The sequence below is a fragment of the Mycetomoellerius zeteki genome, unplaced genomic scaffold (genome assembly GCF_001594055.1).
Source record: "Mycetomoellerius zeteki isolate Tzet28-1 unplaced genomic scaffold, Tzet1.0 scaffold150, whole genome shotgun sequence".
NCBI classification, from domain to species: Eukaryota; Metazoa; Arthropoda; class Insecta; order Hymenoptera; family Formicidae; genus Mycetomoellerius; species Mycetomoellerius zeteki.
In genome coordinates, this window is record NW_017256448.1 from 413,869 (window position 1) to 428,734 (window position 14,866).

Consider the following 14,866-nt stretch of genomic DNA (forward strand, 5'->3'; position numbering starts at 1 on the left):
TGAAATAAGAAAATATAGTAATATTAACCATTTATAAATTGATTATATGGTTAATGTACTATATTTTCTTAGTTCACTTAATCTAGTATTCTTATTAGAATTTAATACTATGTATATAGTTGAGGCACTATTTTATTACAAATTTATAGTTACTGATACGACTTTTTTCTCTGAGTGTAGAGTATCCTCTTGAGGTCATATATAAATGGAAAATCCTCTGACATTAACACGGAACCGCTAAATGGTAGAATATTTTTTTTTAGATGTATACATCTCCGCTCTAATTCAAAAGCTGTTATCTCGCATTCAGAACATTCAAAATTCCTGTCTCCGTTTCTCATACAATATTCGGAAATACGATCATTTATCTCCTTCATTTATTAGCTGCAGATGACTCGACATTCGCGAGCGCTTCATTCTCCATTTTTGCTGCCTCATTTTTCGTTTCCTTTGTTCTAATACTCCTCCGTAATACCGCATTCTCCTTCACCTCAACTACAAACTGCGCTGTCCCGCCGCTCCTGATACTCGATACCAAGGATCTCTATCTTCTTCAACGCTCTGTTAAATTTCGCCCGCCTTCTTGTATATTGCCGTCATAAGTTCTTCAACTTTATCTTCTTTCATCCGATCCTATCCCACATCATTTTCTTTTCGCTCAGCCGTGTCTCGTTTTCTGTTTTCATCAGATCGACTATAAGATTGCTTCTCGATGTCCGTTTACTCATCGGCTCAAAAGTCGCCCCTCAGTCCTGTCTATCCGGAGGCATCAATAATTGCCTTACCGACTATATATTTCACGTTTTTATATTATTTTGTATCTATTTCATATATTACTGTATAAGCTATCCGTTTCTCGCTGTCCTTGTACTTTTACTGGTAGACGTGGTAGCAGCAGTTCTGCTGGTGCCTTACCATTTGCATACTCATGTGATTTTCTTTTTTTTTTCTTCATTGTTCCATGTTTCTTTCTTCATTGTACTTTCTTTCGTCAGTGTAACTTGATACACAATAAATTAAATTAAATTATATTTTAATTTTTTTTTTCTATGTGTGACACATTTCCCCCTAAACAAATTTCTGTGAAATCTTGCATTTCTATGTTTTTTGGATCTGATTACAAATTTGAAGTCAGATTTAAAAATTTCTAAATGGTAGATCCAATATGGTTGCCATATAGGGATAAATTAGTTTTCGGGATTTCAACCTCTTCTTTCTCGGAAACCTTACATAACGGGTAATTTTTTTGAGGTCATATTCGTATTTAATACGCCCTATTTACTAAAGATTCTTCATGATGAAAATGCAAGAAATTTTAATTTTTATCTTCATACAGTAGATAAGTAATTTTTTTTTATAAAAAAATCTGGCGGTTATTTTTGTAAAAAAATTCTGGCAAAAATAAATATGAAGAATATTTAGTAAATTTTTAACCTTTTGTTTTAAATACTTTCCATGAAACTATATTTTTTGTAAAAATTATTCTTTTTCAATTTTATTTTTTTATAAATAATTAGAAATGAACAATCGAGTATAAAGATCGTAGAAAACATTTAAAGTAAGTATTAACGTATCAGAAAAATATGAAATCATAATTGTTGGTTTTATTAAATTGTAAACAGTACATTGTAAAAATGAAAAAGAAAAAGATGAAAAGTATACTTCCCATTGTCACACAAAAGATTAATTTTGGAAAAGGATTTCCAAATCTGTAGAAGTAATATATGTGATATCATTCTACAAAAATTGTATTTAACCAGTAAAACAGGCAATTTTAAGATTCCCTTAATACTTACAATAGAATTTTTCACGTAAGGTATAGAGTCTATTCTATTTGTGAACATATAGCTAACATAGCCGCTAAAATGGTAGCCCTTTTTCTTTCCGCTGGATGACGCACAGTATAGATAAATCCAAGGGAGGGACCGCTCGTACGTACACGAATCGATAAAGCGGCGCCATACACGACGTCGCGTCGACCTTTAATATATAATTCTATACCATAAACGAACACGCTAGTCACGAGAACAAGTAAACGCATTTCGCTTCTTATCGCGGTTGTGGTTATATATAACCGTATTCCCACTGTGTAGAAATGTCATTTGTATCTTCTATCATGAGAGGTAAGTGTTACAAACACCGGAAGTTGCAAAGATAATTTTACACTTGAGAAAAATTATTCGATTATATCAATATGACATACAAGGTCCCAAAAGTACCCGATCTCTGCGTATATCTTTGTCTTTGAGTGTTCTTTTTCTCTATTGTGGAAAACAGACATTTAATATTTAGGGGGGACCTTAAGGAGTACCCCCACTAAATGACATGACCTAACAACTGTTCAGTCGACAACGGTGTGCAATTGTATGAGCGTAGAAAATTCCGAGTGTCGCATTTTAGTTTTCTTCAACATCGTCAAATCTTTTGCTCTTCAACGAATTTTTCAACTTAGGAAATAACTAAAAATTACACAAGGCTATATCTGAACTGTATGGGGCGAAGTTAGACAATGTCATATTTAATAAAAAATCCTGAATCAGGTGAGATGAATGTCATTGCGACGCTCACACAACTGCGTATCGTTGCTGACTGAACAGCTGTTGAGTCGTACCGCTTGATAGGGTGACGCAATAACTAATAAAACGTGTTTATAAAATTTTATTAAGGAATAAGAATGATAAATATGTATATGAAGTAATAGATAATAATTATAATCTTTCACACACATATAGTATATTACATGTGTTATGACATGAGGTACATATTTCATGTAATGCATTTATTGCATTTAGTGCACTGAATCCAATCTGTATGCACTTTGTATGCTTTGTGGGATATACAAGACTGAACAAAGAGTATAAGAGCAAAGCACTTGTATTTTACTAACTCCATTCTTTATTATTCCTTTACACTTATGTATCACCAAATAATCATTAAGCCTTTTGCAATCTCTACATAATCATTTTATATGGATTATAGTTACGCTATTCACTACATTGACAAATCGATTCAACTAACAGTAATTTTATTAATATTAATAGTAGGAAATTGAAATCATACAATACTAACATAAAGGCATGTAACAGAATAGTTGCGTGCACATTACTCTCACTCCTATTTTTTCTGACTTCGGCAGAAATCGTCGCGTGACGTAAATATTGGATCTTAATTTGATTAACAAAAAATTCTGATATATTTAAAAGAAAAGAATTTAATTATGCTCATTATTCTTTCTACGAGAATTTTGATTTATTAATTTCTGACGTATTGATTGAATCTATTAGATTTCCAATAAATGCGTTACTTGAAATATGCACTTCATATCATAACCCTTGTATGTATAAAAAGATTGTAATTGTTATCTATTACTTCACATACATATTTATCATTATTTGTAAATTTTTCGTGAACCGTACATCCCATCCAAAAAAACCTATGAGTAGCCATATATCCCATCTTATGGGATATACAGCAAAAATGCAGGGGTTTAAAAAAGTTCTTTTTTTATACACAAAAAATAAATATTTCGGATTTCTAACATTTTTTTCATAGTAGTAGACAGCACAAAGTTTTTATTAGTATAGTTAGTTCATTTACTTTAAACATAGTAAATAATACTTATAATAAATTAAGTTTTTATTATGTGCGGCGTATATACCGGAGTTATCTTAATGCAATTAGATATTTTTCATTGTAAAAGAATTACTCTTTACAGAATCTGTATCACAGATCCGCAATGCGGCAAAGTTATTTTATCACTTTTGCGCATTCGATTTAAAGCGAGTATTACGCGATTGATTAATTTTAGCTCCTATTTTCTTCTATAAATTTATTAACAATGAATAATTTAGTTTTTTATCTATATTAAGAAAAATTTTTTGTAATTATTATAACTTTTAGAAAGAAATTAAAAATTAAAATAAATTTATCGATTTTTTGAACTCATAAATATAAATAAACATTTCTTAAATATATTATAAAATATAGTGTTATAATATTAGTATTACAGAATTGTATATAGAGAAGAGTGTTTTTTGACTAAGTTGTACCGACGGTTAAATCGTATCTCCAGTAATTTCTGAACGAAACTTTTTTTTAAAATAACAATACAGATGACGCTAGTAACGTTGCTTAAATATTGTCATTTTTATTTTGTCTTCGAGCTATTCGTTTACGTATAACATTCAAAATTGATTTTGTTTAGTGTTCGATTTCAAAGTTTTCATGTAATTTATCTAAGGTGTGATCAATACAAAGCGAGTAATTGAAGCTTAGTGTACTACGGGATTATAACTAGTATTTAAATTCTTTTCGAGTACAAATAATAATTTTTGATAAATTAGTATTTAAACTCTTTTCGCGTATACATCAAATTAATTAACAATATTTGTTTGGGTTACATTGCTGTTGACAAATTTATTAAAATGTAGAGGAAGTTGAGTATCTATCACTGGCCTTTATATACTGTAACTACATTTAAAATAAAATAACATTAAAATTGAATAGTTGAATAATATCGGTCCCTAGTCTTTACATCGTATCTAATATTTAAAATAAAATAACATATTAAATTTGAATAATTGAATTAAATAATATATCTTATAATATGTCTTATAATAACATATCTTATAATTATTATATTTTGATATTCGTATAAGAAAAACTATGTTTTGTATTGAGTCTTTTTAGGATAACGATTAAATACGAAACGATTGCAAATTATACTTGGTTTCTACGGTCAATTTATCATCATATACTGGTTAGTACATTCTGTTAGGCTGGAATCAGACTACGCATTGAATATTGAGATTAAAGATTGAAAAATTCAAATTTGACCAATCGAAACGAAAGGAGTTAAAATTTCTTTGTCCTTATTAGTCAAATTTCAATCTTCAATCTTCAACCTCAACCTTCAATGCGTAGTCTGCTTCCTTAAATCTGCTGAGACATTCTATTGACGAAATGTAGGTGTAGTAGACACTTTGCAAAATCTATTTCCGACAAATCTAACTATTCAGGTTGGTAGTATTGTAGTTAGTGCAAATGTAACACGATGACAATTGGTCTGTTTTCTGTTCCTGCACTAGGCTGCACTAAAACTGTCTCGCTTTTTCAATAAATACCAAACATATATTGTACCTATCTCACTTTAAGTTCCAAAAGTGTACACTAGTTCAGCTATAGAAAACAGATTTAATATCGATAGTAAAAATCGAACATAACTGGCATCGAATTCTGTTCGATTTCTATTACTAATCCATCACATTTTGTTGACAATTTTTTGCATTTTCATCAGCACTTGACTGAAATGTTGTAATGTAACAAATTTTGTATCATATCTGCAACTTTTCCGACAGAATTTAAAGCAGCTGCTTCTGTTCAATTTTGAGACAAGAGTTGATCGCCTGGATAGTTACGTCCCTGTTCGCGTTTGCCAGCTTCTTCCCGTACCGTTTTTCCCCCTCTTTCTCTCTCCCTTTCCTTCTTCATTGCTTCAGTGAGGCTATTCTCTCGCGTGGCTGTATCCTGAACTGAATAATATTGGAATTGTCGCGTGTGTGACTACTGACCGCGCAGATACCCTCTCTAAAGGTCCCCGTGACGCTTTATAAGGATGGTACGAAGGAATATTCAGAGAGGACATGTGCAAGTTCTCCCGGAGCGCAATCGTGGTAAGTTCTGCGTTTCTATGCATCTCTACAATTGCGGAAGTATAGCTAGCCTGGCATGCTGGCGATCGTTGATCCGGGAGCATATGGTTGGTAACGTGTGGTAGTGATCCTATTTTTTTCGTATCATGATCATAAAGCTTCCCTCTATTGTGGCTGTGATATATTCAAGAAAGTTTATATCGTTATGAAGTCTGCTTTAGATAATTTAGATAAATTCACAATGGATTGTTCATAATTTTACGTATCTCATAATATTATTATATATGAAAATTATTTTTAAAAATGGAATATTCACACGTGCATGCATAACGTATTTAATATATAAATATATACTAAATATACGTATTAAAGTACATATTAATTTAGGAATAGAATTTTATTCTGCGAATTTTGATTCTCAAATTATAAAAGATTGTAGATTAATAAATTAAACAAAAAATCGAAATTTTGTTTTGTTTGACATTTAAATGTGTGAAAAAATATTTTTGTTTGGCGTAATTTGTACGAGGTATCTCATTTTAATTACCACAGGCAAATATCTCGAAAAATATAAACGATGTGAAAAACATTTTAAACAAAATAAATTGTATGACTTGATGAAAGGAAAGAAATTTAATGTAAAATTAATTTTAGAAAAAATCGATTTTTGTGATCATATGAAGGTTACGATTTTTTTTTTAAATGTAATTGTATTATTTTTTTTATAATATGATTCCTCCAATTAACACAGGTCTGCAAGGTTTTTCTTTAAAGATGTACTAGAAGTTTCCTATGTATTTTTGCGCGATGAATCGGAACGTGGCCGCAAGATAAAATCGATGTATATTAAGGATAGGGATATAATTTCAAAGAATGACATTAATGTTTTTTAAACAGACAAGCGGATGGTACAACTTCAAAGCATGACATACCTGTGCTCCCCACCATCAGATATATCTCAAGTAAAAATACGCTATCGATTCAAAATGGATTTTGAGAGAAAAAAATAGTACTTTATGATGACACACATTGATGAGTTTTTAGTAAAGTCATGAAAATGGCCAAAAACATGTCATTTTTTCGATATATAACCCAATTTATCTTGAAAATTTGACGTGTTAGGCACAAAGACGCAAATTCTGCAGCGTAAAAATGAATTTTTAGTGCAAAAATGAAAATAAACCACCTGAAACCTACCTACAGGAACTACCTAAATGAAAATAAGAGGAACCACCCTCTAATGGTTTTGATCTTGATAAATGTTACCCAAGTAATGATCCTGAACAACATTCAAAAGATTTTAGCCGTCGGTCGGACACTTTGGATAGATAATGCTAATGTCGATATAGTACTGTAACTTTCAAGCCTTACAATTCGAAAAATTTTTAATAAAAAAGAATGTTATTATAGTGTTTTGAAAAGCTCCTGAGATAAACTACGAGAATGTAATAAAAAAAGGGGATTCCATTAAAAAATTCCAAGTGACCTTGACATGACCTTAACCACGCCACTCAAAATCAAATCAATAGTACCTTCTTATGTTTCCTTCCGAACCATACAACTTTCGTTTGATACATTTCTCCGTATCTATCATAGTTTCCGAGAAATCTTAATGCGTTATTTAAAATGGGACATCCTATATAATAATACCTAATAATTTTCAAATATTTTGTCACAAATATATATACACGGAAAAAAAATTAATTGGGTGGTACAGCAAACCTATAACTTACTGCGCGAATTTAATATCTGTAACTAAGAAGATTTGATGGTTTAACAAATCGCTAATGTTATTCAGCTGTCAACTTTGCTGCTTTACCATAGAAAATTGACTGTCTATATATTACGACTGTAGATTTGCTGAATCAGTGAAGTTTTCAGCTGTATTTTTTTTCGTGTAGTAATGATCTAGTGATTAGCTTACTATGTATTTCATGGGCTTAATAACTTCCGGTCCCTCGCTTTCTCTCAAAATGAGTACTAAAAAGAATACACCCCGGTTGCTGAAAACCCGGCCGGAATGGCCAGACATCCCCGAACGCTTCAAAAGAAGTACATGTCTAGGAAAAACCGGACGTCTGGTCATCCTACTATTGACTAGTATTATCAACCGAAATGAAAGATATCTTGATATCTTTAAGTTTTTTAAAAAATAAAATTTGTAACTGTCAATAAAGGTAACATCGCAATGTTATTGGCAACTCCGTTATAAACTTTATTTTTTAACAAATTTTTATTGAAATAAAACTTAAAAAATTGATTTTACTTAAAATTAATTGAAGGATCTGATAATGCCAACAGCGATATTATTGTAGTGCAATATAGAAGTGATATTTATTATTATAAAAAGGAAAGTTATTTAAACGCGGATTACATATGTGTATAGTCCCGTATTAGTTAATACAGTCTTAATTTGCTAACAATGTTAAATAAAGAAAAACAGGGATTATTAGTAAGGTATTTATGATCTTATGTTAACTTGGTTTTTCTTCTATCTTTTTTTGTAACGTCTTTATTTATTTCTGTTTACAGTGGCAGCTCTGATATACTGGCGCGATCCAAAAAAGTCAGGAATTGTGTTCGGCACGATACTGGGCGTACTTCTGTCATTGGCCTATTTTAGTCTGATTAGCGTGCTGGCTTATATGTCACTTCTTGCCCTTAGCGGTACCATTATTTTCCGTATCTACAAAACTGTTCTTCAAGCAGTTCAGAAGACCTCGGACGGTCATCCATTCAAGTAAGTATAAAATGATGAAAAATCTTTTAAAAACATCGTGTATGTATTCTTTATTTTGTTGATGTTTATACTTTGATGATTTTTTAACATATTTTTAAAATGAATATAATTGCATAATTTTATTGAAAAGCAATTATCATAGAACGGGATGACTTTCAAAATATCGGACGACATTGATAATAGCTTCTCTCTCTAATATGTATTTATTAATTTATAAAATATAACTCGTACACGGATGTGTAAAAAGTTAATATAATATTTAAATATTTTAAATATTGAAACAATCTAGCTAATTTCTTTACGATAATTTCGAATAAACTTCGCTTTAATTAAACTGTTATCTATATTGCAGAGACATTCTTGATCTGGATCTGACATTACCAGCTGAGAAAGTGCACGAAGTCGCAGATGTCGCAGTTGCACATGCTAATGCAGCTGTCAGTGAATTGCGCAGACTTTTCCTCGTTGAAGATTTCGTCGATTCTCTTAAATTTAGCGTTTTGCTGTGGTGTCTCACTTACGTGGGTTCTTGGTTCAATGGCATGACTCTTATTATAATCGGTAAATTCTTTTATTGTAACATTACTCTATATTTTACAACTCTGCATAGAATCAATTCAACAATCGGTCCATTTTATCTTTCAGGAGTGGTTGCTCTCTTCACACTGCCTAAGGTCTATGAAACGAATCAGGAGCAGATCGATCAGAATTTGGCCTTGGTGCAGACAAAATTCAGTGAAATTACCACCAAGTGAGTTGAACAGAGATTTCCTCAATTTATGAGAAATTTTACGAAGGAAATTTTTTTCTAAGAAAACAAAATACAATAAGTTTTTCTCTTTTATTACGTAAAAAATTTTTTCTTATTTATTACGTTAAAAATATAAAACATGTCATATTACTATGTAAATCTTTAGTTAAATTTATTTTCATGCATACGCAGTTTACTTGTAATTATATAATAGGGACGTTCAGTATCTATACCGCTTACTGAGCGCTCAAGTGAGCTCTTGCATTTGATTGGCATATTTCATTGTATCCAAAAATACACACCAAATAGGTGCAAGAGCGCTCAGTGGGCGGTAGTACAGAATGCACTCATTGTAGAGAAAATATGCTTTTGTGATAAAACAAATTATCGACGCATAATTTACTTGCATTGGAAAATTGTAAAAATTCACATATTATTAGGCACAAAGACCTATCATGACTGAATATAACTCTGGTCACTCATTTATTTTAAAAGTGATATTCTCTTGATTTCAAATTTGAATTTATAAACAAATATAATTGTAGATTTTTACGTTCTTCGAACAATAGAAATACGACAAATAATATAAAAATCTTTTTTACGTATTCGTAATAGAGAAAATTGTGAACTTAAAATATATATCTTCACCTTGTAAGAACGTTTAACAAAATTACGTATACGCAAATTCAATTCTTGCAATACATATAATATTATTTCTATCCAATAAAATTATGGAAAGAGAATAAATACGTTGAATTATTTTTTTATTGCTTCTTGTATCTTTGCTGTAATGTTTCTTAAAAATAAATTATTCGACTGTTTTAGAGTAAAGGCGGCAATTCCTCTTGGCAAAAAGACTGAGCCAATAAAGGAAGAATAAAAGAAGATCAGAGTGGCAACAATCCAACGAACAGCTGAGAACAGCAAATATAGAAAAGTTTAAGTTAGAAGCAAACGAAAGAAACGTGAAAAGTAAGAGAAGAGTTTAAAAGCGCGTGTAAGAAAACTAATACACCATCGAGAAGAATACTTGCATTATTAAAACGAGGATTGAACCTTGTAATCACGGGAGATGGGAATTATTGACGGTGGGAGTTCTTTGCGAGCTTGGCCGTCGTATTTCCGGAGAAGGATATTAATTTTTTGAGGTCGGCAAGGATCGTGCACGCGTACATCGACATTCTAATCACGAAAGCAATTCTTATTGAGGAAGTAAACATCGCGAGAGAAAGAAAGAAAGAGAAAAATAACACTTAGTGATTAATTAATCGTTTATTATTACGATAAAAAGCGACGGCATGTTTTTAGTCAGCAAACAATGCAATGTGCGCTGGGCTGCTTTCAGGGATGAAATCAGCCCTTCGTCTCTCCCTTCCTTCTTTTTCGTCGTACTATTTGACAAATGTGTTTTACGATTATCATAAACTTCGTGTTTTTACCTATCCGATGATGTCCTTTGTTTTTCTCTTCGCGAAGAGAGAGAAGTATGAAAGCAAATGAGAAAATAAAAAAAGTAGAATGAATGCTTATGAATATGTGAGAGAGAATGAATAATAAGGCTGTATGTGATTTATCTTAGTCCTGTCTTCGTCGGAACGTCGTATTTCGCTTGGATCATTATTTCGCGGATCGGACGCCGCCAAAATAATCGTTTTACGACAAGATGTAATGAGAAATGGGGATGTCGGAAAAGATAGTGATACTTTAAAGATTTAGAATAGAAAAGAGTGGCGAATACGAGATGTCCAACGTATAAATAGAATTTATTCGTCAGCGACTTTAAAGATCTTATAATTATCTAATTTACAGCGATATCCCCTAACATCTTGATGTTTTCAGTTGTTGTGTTTGAGAGAATTAAATGGAGATTTAATAATGAATTAAATTATGCAGGAACGTGTATATTGTATCTGTCTCTCAATGACGTTGACGTTTGCATAATATTATTGCTGCTGCATCATTAATTGTAATTATATCGTTATGTACGCACTCGCAAATATATATATATATACACATCGTATATGCATATGCTCATGTATAATGTACGTATGTATATGTGTACAAATGCGCATGTGTGCATATGAATGGAAGGGACGACTATCGAAGAAAATGATCTTAATAAAAAAGCACGAAATATATTGAACGGTAAACGATAAAGACGCAACTTTATATCATAATATCTACAATTATTAGAACACGTGTTTTTATCGGGACCGATATCAAAATGTTAAGAATGTGAATTGTAACATGCATAATATGCTTCTTGTCGTTTTCATTATTGCATCTGCATTCGCATCCGCATTAATTTATAAATAAACGATATTAAATAAAATAACTGCTGTTCTTTCGTATTTATCCTATATCTCTTGTGCATTTGAGATATTTTTTTCTAATGAATTCCCTGAGATAGTTTAAAAAATACTTAATGTACTCAATACTTATTTTACACAAAATTCTAATTTAATATGATAAATTTCTACATTTATAATAGTAAGATTTTTTTTAGTTTCAAACATGTTTTTTGTAGAAAGTTTCTTCGAAACAATTTCGAATAGAGAATTTATTTAAAAAAAAGGAAAGAAAAACCGTTGTACAGTAGAAAGAATTTAGAATTTAGGAATCGCATCGATACGCGCATCGTCCATTCCTACAATATAGACGAATACAATTCGAATATAGGCGGGAATTGCTGAAAAATGGCGAACCAATCAAAACTGGCTATCTAATGTCGCGACTCTGATTAGAGGCACTGCTTTCCGTTTGATGACAAATCGACACAAGTCGACACATCGTTCTATCCTTCTTGACATTGGCTGCGTTCAGCAGAACGTTTGTTTTGCAACTGTTGGAAGTTTCCTTCGCGCTAATTGGATCATACTTTTAGATCTAGAAGAATGGTCCTATCTCAGCAGACAATGGCTGCGTTCAGCAGAGAAAGCAGCTTTGCAACTGTTGTAAAATTCTTCAATATGACTGGTTTATACGTTTAGATCTATAAGGAATCAAAAGCAAGAATCAATCATATTGAAGAATTTTACAACAGTTGCAAAGCTGCTTTCTCTGCTGAACGCAGCCATTCATAAAATGGTTGCAAAACTGTTGAGTCTGCTGAACGCAGCCATTCAGAGAGTGACTAATAGCGAATTCGATTGGATACACTCAATGCGCACTGATGCACATTAAAGCCGTCGTACACAAAATAACAAAAAGATATATTTATAAATAAGTAAAGATATATTTATAAATAAATATAGAAATTGATTAAATCTTGAAATACCCAATACATTTTATTGTACTATTAGATAAAATTTACTATAAATTGTACTATTAGATAAAATATGTATTTCATAATTCGAAATATTTGCATTTCATTTTTATACTCAAATTAAATCAGTGTACAACGGCTTTAATATGCACCAGTGCTTCCAATCGAATTCGCCATAAGATAGAACGACACTTGTGTCGACTGTGCCTCCTAAAAGGAAAGCAGCCAGGGTCGCTAGGAGGCACTATTAGTGCGCGCTATTTGTCATTCTATTTTCATCGTTTATTAGACGTAAAACAAGAATAGAATGAATACAAGTAGCGCTAATAGCATCTCCCGAACGCATCTAAAGTCATCACGTGATTCCTTTTGTCACTGAAACGGCTGGGTTAAAAACGTTCCTTTATCGATTCAAACTGTTGCCGCCACGTGTATGTAAGTACGCAACTGTTAGAGCGCATGCGTCACCTTGAAGCAAGGTGATCATTGCCTTTCGAACTGGCAGCGCATCATTCGCCTTTGGCGATCCGCTTTGTGTTGGTCGGGTTCACGTTATCGTCACAGTTTTGTCGCACTACACGTAATCGAGCCGATTAAATCGCCGTCATGTCAATTCCGAACAGCGATCATGAAAAGAGAAAGCAGATTTCGGTGCGTGGCATCGTTGACGTTGAGAACGTTGGGAATTTTAAGAAGACATTTAATAGGCATCTTCACTACACCCTAGTGAAGGATCGCAACGTCGCCACGAGTCGCGATTACTTTTTCGCCTTGGCCCACAGTGTCAAGGACAATCTCGTATCACGATGGATTCGCACCCAGCAGCATTATTACGAGAAAGATCCTAAGGTACCCATTCATGTTTCGTATAATTAGTCTTAAATTATAATTAGTCTCTCTCTCTCTCTCTCTCTCTCTCTTTCTGCCAAATCGGCATAATTTCTACAACTTTACATTTCATTATTTTGTCGGTCGATTTTCATTTAATATGTTTGTATTTCATTGCCATAATCATACAAATCTCTTTATTACTTTTCTCTGTTTTGACAATTGATGACTAACCTAAGACCTTCTGTTAAACTCGATTCCACTAACGTAAAATTTAACTTTAATCTCGGTTTAACTTAATTTTATCTTTTAATGTTTATCTTTGTTGATGACTCGGTTTAATGTTTATCTTTTCTTAATTCTTGGAGTTAGGAAAAGATAAAAAGTAAATTAAATCGAGTTAATCTTACATTAGTATTGTTCGCATCCAAATGAGCGCGTTGGAGTAAGTAGGAGCTTTGGTAGAAGCATATTGAAGCATGTTGGAGCATGTGACGCGAATAAACTTATTGGTGGAACTGGGCTTTAATAGACCTTTATAGGTCTATTCTCTTTAGTTAAATTCCTTGCACCGTTTCCTTTTTTTTTCTTTTCCTCGAGAAAAAAAAAGAAAAGATGAATCGTACAAAAAATTTAACTGAAACGAACTAGACCCATATTCAGAATGAGCAACGATATTAGTGCGCTAACATGCTATCGTTAAGCGGCGTTTACAATGAGATTTTAAGGCGTGAATCTTAAGCTTTAGGCTGCTGTACACACTTTCCGTAACAGTAATCTTAAGAAGTACCACAAAAATTAGCCAATCACAGTCTAGAATTGTTAAACACTTTCTGCTCCGATTGGTTAATTCTTGGTTAATAATTGATAAATTCTATGGTACGTTTTACGGTTACAGATTTTACGGTTTCGCTGTAAATTTCCGCTCCATGGGACGCCGGCCTAAGGGCCGGTTTATAATAGGTCGTAACCGTTAACTTAGGCTGGTGCCGTAAAAGTTGGAGGATAGGAACCTCATACTGTCATTTATAAAAGCCGGCAAAAATCTGTTGATTTTGACCGTAACCGAAAAGTTGACTCAACTTTATCTTTGCCGGCCTACGGCCACGGAAAAATATGGAAAAAGTACAAAACCAACTTTTACGACACCGCATAGTAGGCCAGGAGACCGGAAAAAGTGGCCAAAAGTCGATTTCGGGTTTTCGCCTAATATACTAATATCAAGTATATAAGTTAAAACATTGTTTGTGAAAATTTCAAGTCAATTTATTGATTAGTTTTCTATTGGTAAGTCTTTAAGTTTAAAAAGTATGTTTGAGGATGACAAATAGTTGTCCTGTAAATTTTCATAAATTTCAGTAACAATTGCAGATTTGAATTATACATCCGCAATTTCTTCATTTTGTTGTGTATATCTATCATGAAAGTAGCACAGAAAGCGCAAAAATGCGTAAAAATATACGAGGGTCGTCTGAAAAGTTTTGAGCCTAACATAGAAACAAGTAATTTTTCGTTCAAATTCAATTTTATTTTTCCACATAGTCTCCTTTTAAGTCGATACATTTTTTCCAGCGATGCTCCCACCCCTTTAATCCATTCAAATAATACTGAACGTCTTGCTTTGCAAAATA

At 32.3% G+C, this 14,866-nt stretch overlaps 1 protein-coding gene across 1 annotated transcript in view; it reads left to right on the forward strand.

Annotated features, from left to right (window-relative positions):
* Positions 1–14,866, forward strand: part of LOC108720429 (glycogen phosphorylase) — a 54,059-nt gene that overhangs the window by 22,756 nt on the left and 16,437 nt on the right. Inside the window, exons 3-7 of the mRNA XM_018444427.1 lie at positions 8,184–8,391; positions 8,744–8,952; positions 9,037–9,142; positions 9,968–10,021; positions 13,007–13,256. Of these exons, the coding sequence (XP_018299929.1) occupies positions 8,184–8,391; positions 8,744–8,952; positions 9,037–9,142; positions 9,968–10,021; positions 13,007–13,256 (827 nt within the window). The remainder of the gene's footprint in view (positions 1–8,183; positions 8,392–8,743; positions 8,953–9,036; positions 9,143–9,967; positions 10,022–13,006; positions 13,257–14,866) is intronic.